The following is a 19,941-nucleotide window of genomic DNA, read 5'->3' as shown; positions in this document are numbered from 1 at the left end:
CTGAAGTGATGAGAGACATGAGGCAGGGAGATCAATTAGCAACCTAGGCAAGAGGTGATGAGGGCCTGAACTAAAAGTAATTTCTATTTGAGTGGACAGAAGGGGTCAAAAGACAAGTAAGAGGAATAGCTCCTTATGATAGACTTGGAACTACCATATTTTGAATTTGAGGTCCTGATGACAGCAAGTACTCACCAGGTTAATTATGGCTTTGATCATCTCTAATAGCAGCAAGGCACCTTCTGCGCATAAACCAGACTTAAGGATATTCACTCCATTGTGGTTCTGTAATAACCATTGTAACATGGCATCAAGGTTTGTCTAAAATAGAAAAGAGAAATTATAAACATATTTTAATTTATATATGCATAATTCATAAATATGTTATATATAATTTATGAGCATCAGCATTATGTAGTGGATAGAGATGGCTTTGAAGCCAGGAAAACTTAAGTTCAAGCCCCATCTTTGACCCATGCTGGCTGTGTGACCCTGTACAAAGAACCTAATTTTTCAGTCCTCTAAGCAACTCTCTAAGACTATAAGTGGCAGAGAATATGCCAGCCTGCATTGTTAGAGCAAGTGTCCTCATCTAGAAATTCCCTATGCCAAGTTGGAACAGAAAAAGATACCCAAAAGAACAAAACACTCTTTTAATGTATTCCTACCACTGGATATTAGGATTAAGATACGTATTTTACAATTTGAAAAACAGATGAAATTGAAGAGTAGAGGCAGGCTTTTCTGGTCTTAGGAATTTGTTGTCACTATTTTTATGGCTTGGAGAAGAGCCCCAACTAGGAGTTTAAACACATACCAGCAGCAATAGTCCAACAGAAACCTGGGAAAGCTATCTATACTGCTGTCAATCAACAAGTATTTGGCTTGTCACTTAACCTCTGTTTGCTTCAGTTCCCTCAGTGGTAAAATGGGGAACAGTAATAGAACCTACTTCTCACAGTTGCTGTGAGGATCAAATTAGATAATTTTTGTAAAAGCACTTAGCATGTTCCCTTGTACACAATAGGTGCTATATAAATGCTTATTCTCTTCCCTTCTCTATTTCTTAGACATCTGCTATGTGCCAAGCTCAGAGCTATGTGTTGGGCTTATGAATATACAACAAATGAAATAATCCTTGCTTGTAAGGAGGGAGTAGGGGCACTCTCCCCATTGTGGTTCTGTAATAACCATTGTAACATGGCATCTCTTCTCAGTGGTACTTTTCCTGAAAGTTTCGGCCTCTTTTTCTGACCCCAATTTTCCCTGAGAGTGTCCAAAGCTTCTCACGAGCCCTAAACTTACTCGTCTCCTCTATTTGTATGTATCTTCCATTTGTTTGGTTGTGGTGTATATTTAAATTGCTCCTAGAAGTTGTTAAAGCTTATGTAAAGTAGTGAGCTGAATTAATTCCCATTTGGAGGAAGAGTAAGTTGCATAGCTATCTTTGAACCAAATTGCTTTCAAAGAGAGACCTGCGAAAGTGTGAATTGTTCAGTTCACTCTCACCAAGACACCATTTTACACTAATCCAAAGCTGACAGATGCTAAACTCGTGGGACTCCAGTAATCTGTTCACAGGATGGGAATTAGCAACAGCTTTGGTGGTGAATCTCAGCTGAGGATATACATACATAATGGAGGGTTTCACTATCAAGTGTTTCAGAATTTTCAGGTGATGAGAGAAAGAAAAGAAAGCATGGAACCGGACCTACTAGCCAGCAGTCGGTTTTCAGCTGCAATGCTCTAGAAGCCATGGACAGTCAAATACAGGAAGCTTTTGTCTAAAATCTGTTTGGATGGCAGGAATAAGCATTTTGAAATGATATGATTTTTAAAATAGTTAACTGGCTAAGGGGTCTCCTACCATAATACTGATGCAACTGCTTTTCCATAATTTATTTGTGAGTTTTGTCCTTCTCTTTTCCCTTTGGCATCACAAAGTAAAAATAAACTGTACCTCCCTACCACTGGAAGCATTTCAAGGGACTCACCTTGGACTCTACAGTAACTTCACTCAGTGGAGTCTGAAGGAAGAAGCTAGATACAAGGAGGTAGACTTCGGGAATGTGAATATGGTGGCTAAGAAATGTAGGTAATATTTGAAAACCAGAGATCAGGCAGGAACCATAATCATGCACTGGAGAATGATTTTTTAAATTATCTAAACGTCAAGAGAGAAAAAAATATGTGATGAAAATGTTTTTTGACCAAAATCAATTAGTGCAATCACAACTATTGTCAATAATATGTTTGTCTCAAAAATATTTGTTCCACCAGTCATGTGCCTAATAATACAAGAGAAAAAAAGGATTATATAGTCAGGAACCTTATGCTTCTTCAATAAGTGATGATGGTGATGATGCATTTACAAACGTTACATGATCCCATTCACTTCAAATCAATATTTATTAGGTACCTACCATGTGTCAGGCACTGGGCTAGATGCTGGAGAGACAAAGACAAAGACAAAATAGCTTCTGCCATCAAGGAGCAATCATCCTCACAGCGCGTAGAAGTTGAAAGTCACTCATTGTCTGCTATGTGTAAGTTAACACAGAGACTTTTCGAAGAGGATGGTTGAAATCAATAGGATATGCAAGAAAGAAAATGTGCTAATAACAGCTAAAATTTATATAACACTTTAAGATTTGGGTAGCTAGATGGTACAATGGATAAAGTGTCAGGCCCGGAGTCAGGAAAACTCATCTTCTGGAGTTCAAATATGGCCTCAGACACTCACTAGCTGGGTAACCCTGGGCAAGTCACTTAATTCTGTTTGTCTCAGTTTCCTCATCTGTAAAATGAGCTGGAGAAGGAAATGGCAACCTACTCCAGTCCCTTTGACAATAAAACCCCAAATAGGGTCATAAAGAGTCAGACATGACTGAAAATGACTAAACAGCAACAAATTAAGATTTACAAAACACTTTACATACATTATTTTATTTAAAGCTTTACAATGACCAAATTAGGTGCTACAGTTATGCTTGTCCTCATTTTACAGATGAAGAAACTGAGGCTGAGTAACTTGAGTTACTAAGTTCAGTAACTTGCCCATGGTCATATAGTCATATATCTATCAAGTGTTAGGGGTAAGATTGAACTCGGATTTTTCTGATCCCAAACCCAACACAGTACTACAAGCTGCTTCTTAAACATTAAAATTCTATACATATATATATATATATATATATATATATATATATATATATATATATATATATACACACACACACACACACATATACATATATGTATATATATGTACACATACATATATATATATATGTACACATATGTACATATATAATATAGATATCTTTAAAATCCTTTGTTCCAGACTTACCCATCAAAATATCCACTCCTGAAATGCTGTTTTCCACCCAGGATCCCCCTGACAATCCATCTTTAAATCTGGCCCTTAGAGTTGGGTTACATAAAAAGTGCAATAGCAGTTTAATTCCTAACACCACTGTACTTGGGTGTAGATGATCTTGGACGAATAACAGAAACCAGTCAGGTCCCAGGTTCAGAAACATTTCTTCCTGTGACCTGCAGAAAGATGCATTTATGCAAAAATGATTATTTTTGTATGTATTTCTCATAGTATGCAGGTTGGAAAGCTGGCTTCAAGACTGGGAAAACTTGGGTTCCAGTCTCACTTTTGAGATCTACTAGCTGTGTGACCTTGGGCAAGTCAATTAACCTCTCAGCACTCTAGGCAAACCTGTCTAAAAGGATGTTATAGAGAAGATGTTGACCTATACTAATTAAGGGGATTTGTTCATCTAGAAGTTTCCTAATTTGATAAAATCAAAGGTCTAGTCCCTATTTCATATATATCATCTTAATTGTTTTAATCTAAACACAGTGTACAAAATTGTTTGTATAAATCTGGAATCTAGATTCCTGTATTTGGATCTGTCAAAAACTTGCTATTTAGTATTGGAATTATTTACTCTCTCAAAAATGGACAAAAAAAGCCATCAGTTTATATCAGACTTAAGATCATAGGACAAAATTCTAAGATTATGAATCCTTCCAACATTTTGCTTGGAGAAAAAATATTTTAAAAGCTTAGATCTCAAAAAATCATTTTAAAAAAAGAAGAATAAAAAGTTCCCGAAGTAGTAGGAAAAGAATTCCAGTTAAACTGATAGTTAAGTCCTTAAAAGGAATATCAGACTTGAAGCCTATTGCTACCTATTGTTAACAAAAGGGTTGGAAGCATAATAGAAATGAATTATAGTTTAAATTGCATACCATAATTAACAAAAGTGAAAATAATTAAATATGTCCATATTTATGTTTAAATAGTATTTAAATCAAACAAGTAACAAAATCATTAATTTTTGTTGCTGGCAGAAACCCCCTGGCCATAGCTCATTACTTATGAAGGGAGGATAGAGATAAGAGAAGGCAAGACACAAAGGGAAATTCTCTGTTTGGCTAGCCACCTTGCTCCCTTCATCCCTCCTATACCTTTCACCATGAGACACTTAAGTCATGAGACCAAAAGATATTTCACATTCCCTGTCTTTGTGCCTCCTTAACCTCCTCAGCTCTCTGTTTTGGCTTTATGGGTGGGATCAGTCCAAGGAATAGGTTTTAAGTCATCCAAGGGACATAGATATTTAACCTTATATTACAAATAAATTAAGAATTTGCTGTAAAGAACATCATGCAACAACAATTTGCTAAAAAGCGGAAGTGGCAGTTGTAATATTAGATTAAGTTGTATTGAAGGCAAAAAATATAAAAAGAAACAAATAAGGTTATATAATGGTAGTCAGAACAATATGTAATGAACATTTTAGTTTCAGTGGATACACCAATAAATTTGACATATAAGTTCATAAGACCAAAGTTTTTCATAATACAATAATAAACATATAAAACAGTGGCATTAGGGACCTTCAATATAACATAATCAGAATATGACAAAACTGCACTACCTCTCTTTTATTTATCATCAGAGAATCTTTGAATATGGTTAGCACTGTGAACTTTGTATTATTTTAGCACAGGTATAAGAAATTCCTTAATGGAGATTTTACTGTACACTGTCATTTAAAAAAATAAATAATAAACAGCAGGATCTTATATCCCACACTTGTCATTAAATAATATGACCATAAAAATGTGGCCTTTTGCAGAGAATTTGTCTTTACCTTCCCTTTTCATAATTTCACCAGGGATATTCTTAATATATACATACATAATTTGTGTAAAGATGGTATAGAGATAAGAAATTATGGGTATATTATGGCAATTATCTTTGTTTTCTGGGTTATCTTATTTGGTAATGATACTGTGATCTTTTCTATTTTTTAGATTCATCCCAATTGAGAAATTTTAATAATAAATCTCTGAATACCTATGTTTTGCCTCCAAGCCAAAATGTTCTCTCTTTGTATTCAGCCAAGCTTCATTATTCTTCCTAGCTTAATTTTCTTGAGTGCTATTTGCACTTCCTCATACCATTTCAGGTGTCGAGATATTAGAGTCAAAACATGATGGTTCCACTATTATCCATTATGAGAATAGATTGCTAAAGAAATGCTGGCAAATCTGTCTCATTTCTCATCTAATTTTTGGCCTCCTATTTTCATCTATAAAGGGTCTCTGAGTGACCTGGTTTAGTTGTGACTCACACCAAGATTTCCACATACTCATTTCCCCCTCCATTGCTTTTCCCCTGTTTATGAGGCAGTCATGCATGCAGCCTTCTATCATCCCCTTCCATAATATTTTTTGCAAATGCACTTGGAACCTAAATTGGTGTTGCTTTTGTCTACCAGCTCTCAACTTGGCAACAACATCAAGTGTACAGTGCCAGAATCAGTCTCTGGACTGTGGTAATTGCTTTCCACTGGCTAAACATCTCTATGAAATGGTGATAATTAAAAAAAATATATCGTGTCTGCTATGTGCCAGGTATTTGCCAATGCAAGGAATACTAAAAAAAGGCAAAGCACAGTCCCAGCCCTCAACAATTGTGGAAATGATAATTGCTGATAAATAGGCCAAGTCAATAAAATAAAAATAACTATTCTACCTCAATTAATTTATTTATTCAGTGCTATGCCAATTAACCTACCAAAATATTTTATGGAACTTGAAAAAGAAGAATAACAAAATTCATCTGAGAGAGCAGAAAGCCAAATATATCAAGGGAATCAATGAAAAAATGTGAAGAAAGATGGTGTAGCAGTATCAGATCTCACACTATATTAGAAAGTAGTAATCATCAAAACAACCTGGTACTGGATAAGAAAAAGAGTGGTAGATTAGTGGAATAGATTATGTATACAATACACAGTAGTAAATGACAATAGTAATCTAGTGTTTGATAAACCCAAAGATCTAAGCTATTGAATTAAGAACTCAACATTTGACAAAAATTGCTGGGAAAACTAGAAAGCAGTTTGGCAGAAACTAGGTGTAGACCAACATCTCACACCATGGTAAGGTTAAAATGCAATAGAATCTGAACATGAAAGGTGATATCATAAGCAAATTAGGGAAGCATACAAAAATTTACCTTTCAGATCTATGGATAAGGGAAGAATTTATGGCCAAAGAAGAGATAGACAACATTATGAAATGCAAAATGGATAATTTTGATTACATGAAATTAAAAAGAATGAGAAACTTGTTGCTAATCCCCCCACTAATTGCCTGTTTCCTTCTAATTTTGGCTGCATTAGTTTTATTTGTGCAAAAGCTTTTTATTTTCAAGTAATCAAAAGTATCCATTTTACTTCCCATGATCTCTATGTTTTATTTGGTCATAAATTCATCCCTTATTCATAGATCTGACAGGTACATTTTTCCATGACCAAAAGGGCAATAAAACTGCGTATACCCTTTGACCTAATAATAGCACTACTAGTTTTGTATCCAAAAGAGAAGAAAGAAAAAGTACCAAAATAGTTATAAAGGATCTTTTCTTGGTGGCAAAGAATTAGACATTGAGGGTATTCCCTCAATTGGGTAATGGTTGAACAAGTTATGATATATGATTATGATGAAATACTATTGTGCTATAAGAAATGATGAGTAGGATGTTTGTGGGAAAACATGGGAAGATATATAAACTTACACAATGTTGAGCAGAACCAGGAGAACTTTGTACACAGTGAGAGCAAATATTGTAAGGATGATTAACTGTGAATGACTTAGCTATTTTGAGTAATTCAATGATTCAAGTCAATTCTGAAGGACTTACAATGAAAAACGTTATCTACTTCCACAGAAAGAAGAAATTAAATCTGAATGTAGATTGAATCAAAACTTTTTTTAAAATTTTTTCTTATTTGTATTTTTTGCAACATGGCTAATTTTGCATGATTTCACATGTATAATTGATATTATATTTCTTGTCTTCACAATGGATAGGGGAGAAGTGGAAGGGAGAGAATACAGAACTCAAAATTTTAAAAAGTGAATGTTAAAAATAAATAAATAAATAATAAAAAAGGTTTAAGAGCAGTTTTAAATAATAAAGTATGTATTGAACAGTACCATTAAATTAAGGTTTATTTTTAAAAACACCCCTTACTAGCTATGTGACCCTGGGGAAGTCACTTAATCCCAATTGCCTAAAAATAAATAAATTAATAAATGAAATAAAATTTTAAAAATACCCATCACACTTACATCCTAGTGCATTTAGTGAGTAAGTATATTATGCACATTAAGTACTTTGCAAAGCTTATGGCTGTGCAAAGCCGTCAGTTGTTCTCACCTTACAAATGAGGAAATTCAGGCTTAAAGGATTTATATAACATACCTGAGAAAATGCAGTAGAGTGTCTGGCAACAAGCTCTTCCTTTAGGCAATGAGACAGATGCAGTAAAGGTGGTTTCAAGTGCCACTTTAGCTACTACTGCCTATGTAATATATGGAAAGAATCACGACCTCTCCATGCCTCAGTTTCCTCATCTACAAAATCATGAAGTTGAACTAAATGATGTATAAGGTCTTTTCCATCTCTGAATTCTATGATTCTCAGTAGCAGCTCATAATTTGAACCCACTGCGCTTTGACTGTAAGTCCTGCACCTCTTCCTTCCTTAAGTTCTCCAACTTTTTGGTCTCAAGATCCATTTACACTCTCAAAATTATTGAGAACTGCCTTTCTCCAATAGCTTTTGTTTATGTGGATTAGTTCTATTGATATTTTATCATACTAAAAATTAAAATATCTTAGTATCATTATGCAGATCATTTTGACCTCATAGAGCCTCTGAAAGACTCTTAGGGAGCCCCAGGCATCCCTGGACCACGTTTGGAGAACTACTGACCTATATCATAATCACAGAAGTAAGAGAGTACACAAACCTCGTATGAAGAAAAGCAAGGAATTTAGTTCACTAGAATAATGGAGTCACTGATTCCAGAGAAGAGAAAGGCATACAAAGTTGTAGGCTCTGGTTACAAAGACAGGAGTGATGAAAGTGGAACCGAGGAAAACTTCATGAATTAAAACACCTATGCATCGACCGATTAAACATCTCCTTGCAAGAGGGGGCAGCTAGGGGGCACAATGGATAGAATATCAGCCCTGGAGTCAGGAAGACCTCAGCTCAAATCCGGCTTCAGACACCACAAAAAGAGCTGCTATAAATATTTTTATGCATGTGGGTCCTTTTCCCATTTGTATGATCTCTTTGGGATACAACCCTAGAAGTGCTATTGCTGGGTCAAAGGGTATGCACATTTTTATAGCCCTTTGGACATATCAACAAGCATTCTTGAGTGCCTGCTGTATGCCAGCCACTGTGTTAAGTACTGGTTACACAAAGAAACCAACAAACAAGAGTGTCAAAGTGCTCAACAACTATGAGGTCATGTAGTGTAGTGGATAGGGAACTGGCTTCAGAGGTAAGGAAGCCTGGGGCTTCTCCTCTCTGACACATCCTGTCTATATCACCCTGGCCAAGTCATATAATCTCTTGGTGTCCCAGGCAACTTTCAAAAACTCTATGTTGCTGATCAGGAAGCAATCTAGACAGGTAAAAGTAATTTTACAGCAGATGCTCCCCTACATAGCTGAAATCACAGATAAAACAAAAAGAAATAAAAACAATTAAGTAGGATCTAAAGGAAAAAAAGGAGACAAAAGAGTTTATTACAATTATACCAAATTTTCTTCCTCCTCAATTTTCAGAATATCTTAGGGCAAAGTCTGGACTAGTCCATTGGGAAACTGTAATTTTCCTGCTGACAGTGTTAGAAATATGTAGCAGAAATGCCAATCTTTTCATTAAGGAAAACGTCTTTTTACTGCTCTATGTATGAAATTAGCCACATGCTGGATCACCGTGCTCACTGTTACTTACTCTGAGGACAGATGAAATTTGTTGGAACAGATTACATCCAGCAGCATCTCAAGTAACTGGTTTCTGAGCCAGATCATCCTGCCAGATGTTTGGCTTCCGGCTACAAATATGGAAAAGAGAAGAAGCCAAATATCAGAATGCAGGCTTCAATAAACAACTCAGAAAGAGAGACAGGTGGAGATAGGAGGGTCTTATCTGTGAATTTCGGAAGGTACTCCTGCATTCTCTTTCAGGACATATATCTGAAGTTGTCAGAAAGAAAACTGTTATGGTAAACTAATTTGGAGAGGAGTATTTAAAGTCTTCCACAATCTAGCTCCCACCTACTTTTCCAATCTTATTTCCTATTACCTTCATGCCCTCTTCATTCCCATCAAACTGACCATTTGGCTGTTGCCTGAATATTTTCTTTCCATCTCTCCCCATCAATCCTTCCCATACAGGGGTGGTATCTCTGGTCTGGAATGCATTCTTTCCTCCTCTCTCCTTCAAAAAATCCATGGTTTCATTCAAAGCCCACCTTAGGTGGCACCTCCTACTGGTAGCCTTTCCTGATTCCTTCCAATTCTTAGTACTCTGACACTTTTGAAAATACTTTTCATATAATTTACCTTTAATTATGCATGTACATATTGTACTCCCCCCTTCCAGTAGAACGTAAGCTCCCTGAGGGCAAGCATTGCTTTATTTTTGTTTTTATTTCCCCATCTACAATGCCTGGCACATAATAGGTACTTAATAAAATATTTGTGGAATTAAATTGAATCTTTAAACACAATATGAGAAAAAATATTTTGTTATTAAGTTAGCAACCAGCTTAACTATGTATTCAGGATAGTTAAACTAGTTAAACTATAACAGAAGTAAAATAAGTTAGATATTAGGATGAACTTTCTGACAAAAAAAGCATTTAAGAGATGTTAAATATTTGTCTTGTGGAAAAACACTCATTTGATTCTTGCAAGTGGAAATAGAGGACCAATCCAAGTTCAAATCTCAGCTCTGCCATATGGAGTGGTATGTGTATTTGTGTGTGCCATGTGTGTATGTTTGTGTGTGTGTGTGTATGTGTGTGTGTGTGTGTGTGTGTGTGTGAGAGAGAGAGAGAGAGAGAGAGAGAGAGAGAGAGAGAGAAGAGAAAGAAAGAAAGAAGGAAGGAAGGAAGGAAGGAAGGAAGGAAGGAAGGAAGGAAGGAAGAAGGAAGGAAGGAAGGAAGGAAGGAAGGAAGGAAGGAAAAGAAAGAAAGAGAGGAAAGAAGGAAGGAATAAAGAGAGAGATCTTGGGCAATTCATTTCATTTTTCAGGTCTTCATTTTATTTAATAATTAATATTTAACTTAGTGGGTGAAAATGGCAGACTAGATGAACTTGCTGTATGTCCCTGTTTCAAGAACAAATTTCTTTAAACCATGAAACTGCAAATTATAGCTAATAAAATGATATTCAGAAAGGCAGTCTGAGGTACGAATAGAGGGCTGGTCTTATAGTCAGAAAATCTGGGTTGGATTATTGTTTCAAACATTTTTCTTAGCCATGTGATCATAGACAAATCATTGGCCGAGTGATCAAGGGCAAATCACTTAACAGCTCAGTTTTTATTTCTTCATATACAGTAGAGAAAGTTTTTGTATGTGTATATATATATATATATATGTATATATATATACGTATATATATATATATATACACACACACACACACACACACACATATATATACACATATACACACATATGTGTGTGCTATATATAATCCATATGTTACATAATATATATTATGTGTATATGTGTGCATATGTACATATGAGAGATTATTAAAGATTATAAGTATTTTACTCAAAAATGATATCACAGAGCAATAAAATATATTACACATGTTTGCACATAATGTATATAATATATAGATTATATAGATGTATATTAAAGTTAGAATGTCATACAAATTTAAGTCATTATTATCTTTCATTTATAAAAATATTAACCTCCCACAGCTCGTGTTTCTTTGCTTATGGATATCTTTGCCTATGGATCTCAGATAGAGGTCATCTAGTCTAAGCCCCTCATTTTACAAGTGAAGAAACTGAGACCAATTTAGGTAACTCATTTAAGAACACAAAAGTAGGAAGTATCAGATCTGGGATTTAAACCCAGATTATAGAATCATAGATTCAGAGCTAGAAGGGAGCACTTGGCACTGTGCCTGGTCCATAGAAATCACTTAATAAATGATTGTTCATGGTCATCCAGTCCAGTTTCATTATTTTACAGAAGAGGAAATTGATACCCAGAGTACTTCAATGACTTGTTCAAGCTCACACACGCAGTAAGTACCAGAAGCAAGATTTAAACCCAAGTGCTCTTATAATTGTATCATGCTGGTCCTCCCTCTGAAGGTAAGTATTTCAGAGAAATTGTGAGAATATTGCATATCCTTTCATTGAGACTTTGATAGCACCGTAAACGAGCACTGAAGAAAGTCTTCTTACCTTCCACAGAGGAGTCCAGACTCTTGTCCATGCTAATCTGTTTTTCATTTACTGAAGAAGGTTTTAGAGTATAGACAATAAATAATCCAATCCTTTAAGGAAAGAAAAGGAGGGGTAGGAGAAGAAGGAAATAAGAAATGTCATTGAAATGTATCTTTTCTGGGCATATCATCAGTATTTTCTGCCCAGGTTCAATTCATGTGTGACTTGGCATCTCCCTTATATAACTAGAATGTGAAAATCAGACAGCGATTTTACAGAAATTTAGCCAACTGTTGTTTATCTGGGGTAAAAAGGGAACAAAGCTAAGAAGAGCAGAAAACGATCATGAATTTGCCCACCTTGGTGGGGATAGGGGACAGTTAGTAATTTACATTGTGAACCATATCAAGGATTTATTGAAAAATCAGCATTGCTCTGTCATACACAATGGTAAAATAATCATTTCTTTGTTTCAAGAGTAAAGTAAGGATGTAATAGTTATCTGTCTACTAGAGAGCTTAGTAGACAGCATGATGATTTGAAGTCGAGGAGACCTGAATTCAAATACTACCTTAAACAATGATTAGCTGAATGATCTGGGCTTTAACCTCTCTTCGTCTCAGTTTCTGCAACTGTACAATGCATTTAATAACAGTGCTTACCTCACAGGGTTGTTTTGAGGATCAAATGAAGTAACAGACATCGTTTGCAAACCTTAAATCACTATGTAAATGCTAGCTACTCTTATCATTGCTATCATAATCATACAGAATTATTAGAGTCAGCACAGTGTAAACCATTAGATTTATCATCAGAGTGGCCCGAGTTCAAGGCCTTTTCAACTTACTAGTTGTATGACCTTGGCCAACTCACTCAATCTCCTGGTCTCAGTTTCCTTATGTTTAAAATGGAGGAGTTGTACCAGGATGAATGAATGAATGAATGAATGAATGCTTCTAGTTATTAATCTATAATTCCATCATCAACCCTTTTGTTGGGGCTGAACTCATGGTCATGTTTAAGATCCAGTGGCATTTTCCCCCATCTCTGAAGAACTCATAAATGGGTATGAGTCAAATTTAATTCTTTATGATTTGAAGGAAAGGTGATATTATCTTACATAAGGAAAGAACTATAGTATATCTATCTTGTGTGTGTGTGTGTGTGTGTGTGTGCATGAGTGTTAAAGATGTTTCTAATTCCCAAATGCTCCCTCAGAACCAGAGAACAGAGAGCTGAATCTGGAGTCAAGAAGGCTTGAATTCAAATCCTGCTCCTGAGACCGATTGGATATATAAGTAATGGAAGTTAATTAATATAATTTTCCCATTGGTAAAATGGGAAATCCAAAGGACATGCCTATTGATAATACTTATATTATTAACCCATTAAGGCTGAAACCTTATAAACACTGCTTCATATAGCTAAATGAATCTACTGAGTCAATACCAACATGGTTGCTATTATAAGTGGAAAACGAAGCACAGTAAAGTTGACCAGTTTGCACTAGAAGGTAGGAAGGAGGATGCAACAGCGAACCAATCAGGAATGGCAGTTTTGTTGCTGGCCAAGCTGAAGAATGGCCACTCTGCTGGTAGAGGTCTGTGGCTAACTGTTCACCGTGGGCATTGACTTGCTTTCCTCCATTAGACTGTGAACTCCTCAAAAACAAGAACTGTTTTTTGTCTTTCCAGTAGCTAGTGGTTTTCTCACCCTTTCTCTCACTTGTGCTTTTAATATTTCAAGTAAAACTAGAAAGTATCCATGGCACAATGCAAAGTTTGCCACTATCTAAAGCAGAACGTTTGAGGGAAAATGATTCTGCAAAAAAGACTGATGCTCATGCTGAAAATGGTGGCCATGGAAATGTGTACAGGAACAGAGATCATATAGGACTCGGGAAACCCTGGAAATTCCAAAACCAGATAACCAAAACAAAACATGAATAATGTTCACAATGCCAGTTAAAAATTTTAACTCGTCCAATCATGGTTTTGAACCAATTAATTGATAATTTAAATAACTAGAAAGTTTCTGTCCATTTAAGTTCCTCAAAAATGAAATCTTACCATCAAACAAAGGGCAAGCTGGTTTAATTTATATTGTTAAGCTATTAAAATGATAAACTGTTAACACATTAAAAAAACACCTATAGTAGCTAATATACATGGTTGTTGTGAGGTTAAAATGAGACCATATATATGTATGTACCCAAGAGTAAAGTTCTATTTAGTTATTATTGATAAATGTTTCTATTGTTATTGTTATTATTTTTACTATTATTACCTAATGACATCCTGGGCATTGAAATGTCTCTTCAGCAAATGACCCAGAATAGAAGTGATGGTGGAGATCTTGGTGGGACTGAGAATGGGGTCATTAAAGAGGAAGACCAGCCTAGGTATCAGTTGTAATCTGTGAGCAATTTCAGCATTCCGAGCCCCTTCCCTGGTGAGAAAGGCAAAGAGACAGTAAAAGCATTTACTGGAAAGAGCCAAATTTGCTGCATTTCTGCTAAAAAGGTTTGCAGACTCTGCTTGTTCCATGGACCTTTGACTCCTGATGATTTCTTGGCAACCTCTCAAAACAATGTCAGACATTCATTGAATATGTGTCTGTTATCAAAAACCAAAGTCTGCACTGGGACACTCCTCTACTTCTTCCTTTCCACCCCCGGAAACTGCCACGTTTTAGAGAGTTCAAACAAAAGCCCTAATTATTGACTTTTAAATCTGTGCATCGGTGGAAACAAAGGTAGATCACATAAAGCTCAGAACAAAGGCATTAGACATGTACGTGATCTCTAACACCACTTTGCCAATAGCCTAGAAACTGCCGGCATTCTTCAGTAAATTTGTCTGAGTGTATGCCTTGCTCATCCTTTTGAAACCACAAAGTGAATAAGTTCATATTATCTTAAAGTCAAAATTTAAAAATAATTCTAATATTCACATCCTTTTTTTCAGGGTATTCATAAATTCAGTTTCCCATAAAATGTTCTCATCCTGAGAAAACAACTTTGCCTACAAATTACATTTTTTAAAAAGAAGATAGAAATAAAAATCAGTGACTAGACTCACTCTTCTTTTTTCTCCCTTCATTCAAATTTGCATTATTCACAATGGCCAACAGAGTTGAGAAACAACAGAGATAGAAAATTCCCAACTTTGTGTGTGTGATTTTTAATTGTAAAATCAAAAATAAAAATAAGTAATAAATTCACAGGATCCAGCATTAGGTCTTGAAAATGTCACTCCATGTCACTGAATATTCCTGTTTTTTTTTTTTTCTGATCAGGATGAGTCCTTGCAAGTCAGTTAAAAGGGAATGAGCAACAGAAGCAAAAGGGGTTAAAGGTCAGTTGTGTATAAGGAGCTGGCTGGCATCCTACAACATAACTGGTTCTACATATAAGCTGCCTCCACAGCCTGTTAGAGTCAGCCAATAGGACTAAAGTCAGAGTTGCACAATAGGGTTAGTAAATTTCTCTTTGGTCACTAAACACAATGGGGATGCTGACATTCTGGATTTCCCTGGGAAAGACTTATTTCCTCCTAATAACTCTTATCCAAATTGGTGACCAAAGTTGAAGTTGTAGGAAGGCAGAAGTTGTCATTGGATATCCTACCTTGGGGATTGAAAGATTTCTATGAGATGAGAAAAGAGGGCAATGTCTAGATTTTCTGATGTGTTCATCCAGAGCTGAAAGACAGAAAAATACAGATTGAAATATAATGGTACATCAAAACATATTTTGATATGAACAATGGAGTGGGTAGGGGAAACCTACAAAGCTCCTCAGAATTCCACTGACCACAATAGAGAAATTACAATTAATGCACTAAGCTGTTCATGCTCTTGGACTGAGTGATCTTATTACTGGGCTTATAACCTAAGAAAACCATAGTCAAAAAGCAATGTCCCCACATTTATACAAATATTCATAGCAACACCTTCTTTTTTTTCTTACTTACAAAGAATTAGAAACAAAATAGGCATCCAGCAATTCGGGAACGGCTAAACAAAGTGCAAGACAGGAATGTGATGGAATATTATAGCACCATAAAAATGACAAATATAGGGACAGCTAGGTGACACAGTGGTTGGAGCACTGGCTCTGGAGTCAGGAGGACCTGAGTTCAAATTCAGCCTCAAACGCATAACATTTACTAGCTCTGTGACCCTGGGCAAATCACTTAACCCCATTACCTAGCCAAAAAAAAGACCAAAAAAAATGACAGATATGAGAAACTCAGAAAAACATGAGAATTTTTTTTTTTTACAGTATGGGAACTGATATGGAGCAGGGGAGAACAAAATGCACAATGATGTAAATAAAAACTACACTGAAAGGGAACATCGTGATGACTGTGATGATCCCTCTTGATTCAAGAGAACTGAAGGTAAAATATGTTTCTTTTCTTAAAGGAGAGGGATGAGAGGATGTAAGAGAAGGAATCATAGATGAAGAATATTGCTGGATGTGGTCGCTGTGTTTCTTGGATCTCTGTTTGTGGAGGGGTATTAAGGGGAAATGATTGTAGAATAAACGCAAAAGGTATCAATAAAACGTCAAAGTAGAAAGTCATGTATTGAAAGTAATCTTTTGTATTTAACAATTTGTTGAAGCTGTTTAAAGCATCAAGTAAATTAAGCAGATAAGTAACCCAGAAAATAAAGGGACAGTGGGCTGACAGGTGAAATACAAGATGGAAAGTCCAAGGACCTTTAGCCCTACTCTCATCTTCATCACTGTCTCTCGTGTGCCTATGAACTAACAACTTCCTCCTCTTTGTGTTAGTTTTTCCATCTATAAATTGTTAATCATAAATCTTGGCAAGCATAAATCAACCCACCCCACAGAGCTGCTAGAAGAACAAACAGATCTATAAAATGCATCGAAACCCTTGAAGTATCACTTGGGTACCACTATGGGTATCATATAGATTAGTCCAGTTCACAAAAAAGTAAAGTATAATTGGTCTTTATGCAACAGAGTAGACAACCCGGTGTTAAGTCTCTTCCGTCTCCCATTTCTTCTCCCTGTCCCTGTCACCTCCCAAAGTTCCTCTTAGAACAATCTTTTCAATGTTCATATCTAAAACACTGACAAAATAAAGGTTATTCAACTTGGCAAACTGTACAGATTCATTACCGTATTAGAGGATTCTGGTGTCAGACTCTCCCTCCTCCACTGGCTATTGACCTCCCTTCCTTCCTTGAAGTCTCAACTAAAATCCCAACTTTTGCTGTAAATCTTTCCCAACTCCTCTTAATTCTAGTGCCTTTCCTCCATTACTTATTTCCTCTTTACCCTGTATGTAGCTTGCTTCCCATATATTTATTTACACATCATCTCCCCCATTAGATTATAAACTCTTTAAGGGCAAGGACTGTCTTTTGCCTTTTTTGTAACCCCATCATTTAGCGTATTTCTTGGAACATAATAGGTGCTTAATAAGCATTTACTGATTGAGTCAAAAAAATTCTCAGAGTGACAAGAAACAAAATTAAAAAAAAGAAAAGAAAGCAGTCATGGATGTGGTATAATCATTTCTCTGAATTTAAATGTGGTGAAATTACCCTACCTCATTATTGGAGAAAAAGTGGAGGAGGAAGGGTTAAGAATATGTTGCTAATGCTGCAAATCCATGTGATGTTTATTATTGTAAATTCCCCAAAATTATCCTACTAACAAGTCTTCAAGATCCATCTACCATGGGTCTTCCAACTGAGGGTAGTTGGGGACCGCTGGATGAGGAAAAGAATTTCACTCACTCATTGTTGACCCTATTAAAGCTTAAAATTTTACTAAGACTTTTAGAACACGCTGCATTATTTATTACAAATGTAACAGTCACCAATAGACATGAAAAACAGTATTGTCTATGAAACCATGAGTCTGAAATGTTTTTCCTAAGTATATATTAAATATCATTATTTATTTTCTAAGTATTTATCCAATTTCACATGACTGTACCAACACTGTCCTTCTTGAGCATCTTCCTGTCCTCTTCTTATTATTTCTTTTTGCCTTAGCAACATTTTCAATAGGAAATATTTTCCCCTGATTTACCTCAAAATTGCAGAGAACGTGCTGGAATATGCCAACATTTGTGATAGCTGAGGATCCAAGGCCTAGCTCAATGGTGCCAGCAACAGAAAGAATCAGCTGGAAAATTCTGTTGTTCAACAGTTGTCTCTTCTTCTTGAGGAGCAATGTCAATATCTGAAAAAGTAGAGTAAGATCTCTCCATACAACAAGGTCCAATTTACTCATCAATAAATATATTTTTTCCTTATTTTTTCTCATTGTTTCTTTTCTGTACACACATGTTCTGTGGCCATTCAGCATAGAACTGGCTCCATGGATGTTTTGCTCAAAACCTGTAAAATGACCTGGGGAAGGCAGCTGCTGCATAGAAATAGCAGTTCATCATTCGTTATACCAATGTATACTATGCACTTCCTTGGGAAACTTCTACTACAGACACTTTGAATTGGATGTAAGCACATTTTTCTCCAAAAGTTATGTAGGCTACCATAGCTTAGAAGCTTTATTCCTTCTTTCAAAGACTTTGACACAGTGAAATGGTTCCACATCAAAAAGAGATGTGCTTTTGCCAGAGAAAATACACACTGCAGAAGACACATTCCCATCTTTGTTGTTTCACTTTAAGAAACAAAAGGTCTGTCCATCAAACTTGCAGATGAGCCATTCTATATGTGCTTCCTCCCCCTATTAGAATGTGAGCTCCTTGAGGGCAGGGAATGTCTTGTTTTTCTATTTGTACCTTCAGTACTTATACAGTACTTTCTACAGAGTAATTGCATAATATTTTTATTCATTCATTTATTCATCCTTCATCCATGTGAAAGCCAGACTTGAGGAACCTCCATAATGAGTCTCCTCTCTTTCATACATCAACAGGGCACTTTATTACCATATCCCCTTTGGCTTCCCCATATCCCCTATCTTGGTGCTTTATTACCTGGTATCCTTGGATTTGTTTCATGAGGTTGTCACACATGGAGCTGCTGCTCAGGACAGAGTGGAGGACCTTAATGGCAGCATACATGGTGTGGTCATCTGTAGCCAGTGAAATCATTCCAAGGAGAATGGCAGGTCCACCAATGAAATTCAGACTGTTGGCAGCAGGGCTTGAGTGGAACACTCTTACACCTAAGGAAAACCCAAGGCCCCAGATAATCACTTTCAACTTCAGTGCCATTAAAAAATATCTAGTGACCTAAATGAGCCAATGGAGCTTGTAAAAACTTTTTTTTTTGCAAAGATGGTATTCACAGAATCTCAAGAGTTAGGAGGGACTTTGGCAGCCATCTAGCCAAACCTGTACGTGAAGGAGGATTCCCCTCTACAATATACTCAACAATTCAGGCCATTCAGTCTCTTTCAGTAAACTTTCAGTAAAGAAAGACCAATATTTCTGAAGGCAATCCAATCCACTTTGGGATTGCTCTAAGTTTTGGAAGTTTTTCCTTGAATCAAGCCCAAATGTTTCTTTGAAACTTCTATCCATTTCAGAACACCTATGGAGAGCATATGGTCAGCAGTATGGATTGACCAGAGGATTGGTAATGAGATGCTTTTCCCTTTCTTGGCAGGTGCAAAATGCGGCATGTAGTGCCATCCCTGGCCAATGTGTTGTTTTGTGCTTCTTAACTATATTTCTTCGTTACAAATGAGGGTTCTATAGGAGCTTGAGGTCACTGAGAAATGAAGGGATAGGGATTCAAAAGGAAACTACCAGATGAAGAAACTCCTTCTACCAAGACATATCGGCACCTGCTTTGCAACTTATAACTTTGGAGAGTTTTCTGGCATGATGCGGGGTTAAGTGACTTGCCCATTATCATATAGCCAATATAGGTCAAAGACAAGACTTGAACCTGGATCTTCCTAGCTTCAATGTTAGCTTTTTATCCACTCTGTCATAGCATCTCATGAAATGACACCATTTTTTTAAAAAAGCATCGATAAAATATTTACTTAAAAAAGGAGAGGAGGTAAGGAAATTGGAAGGGTAAATGGGATTCGTGGTAAGAGTGAAAGAAAAAGTTGTTTTCTATTTAGACCTACAGAGAGATCCAGAGTTTGATTTATG

General features: G+C 36.1%; 1 protein-coding gene across 1 annotated transcript in view; it reads right to left on the bottom strand.

Moving 5' to 3' along the window:
• The window catches only part of WDFY4 (WDFY family member 4), a 395,486-nt gene that overhangs the window by 235,293 nt on the left and 140,252 nt on the right, over window positions 1-19,941 (bottom strand). Inside the window, 9 exon segments of the mRNA XM_078150902.1 lie at window positions 196-321; window positions 1,995-2,164; window positions 3,350-3,555; window positions 9,350-9,449; window positions 11,834-11,925; window positions 14,102-14,263; window positions 15,444-15,517; window positions 17,892-18,044; window positions 18,808-18,998. Coding sequence (XP_078007028.1) covers window positions 196-321; window positions 1,995-2,164; window positions 3,350-3,555; window positions 9,350-9,449; window positions 11,834-11,925; window positions 14,102-14,263; window positions 15,444-15,517; window positions 17,892-18,044; window positions 18,808-18,998 — 1,274 coding nt within the window.

The sequence above is a fragment of the Phascolarctos cinereus genome, unplaced genomic scaffold (genome assembly GCF_003287225.1).
Source record: "Phascolarctos cinereus isolate Bilbo 61053 unplaced genomic scaffold, phaCin_HiC Scaffold_3;HRSCAF=262, whole genome shotgun sequence".
NCBI lineage: Eukaryota > Metazoa > Chordata > Mammalia > Diprotodontia > Phascolarctidae > Phascolarctos > Phascolarctos cinereus.
This window is presented reverse-complemented; position numbering and strand designations above follow the sequence as displayed.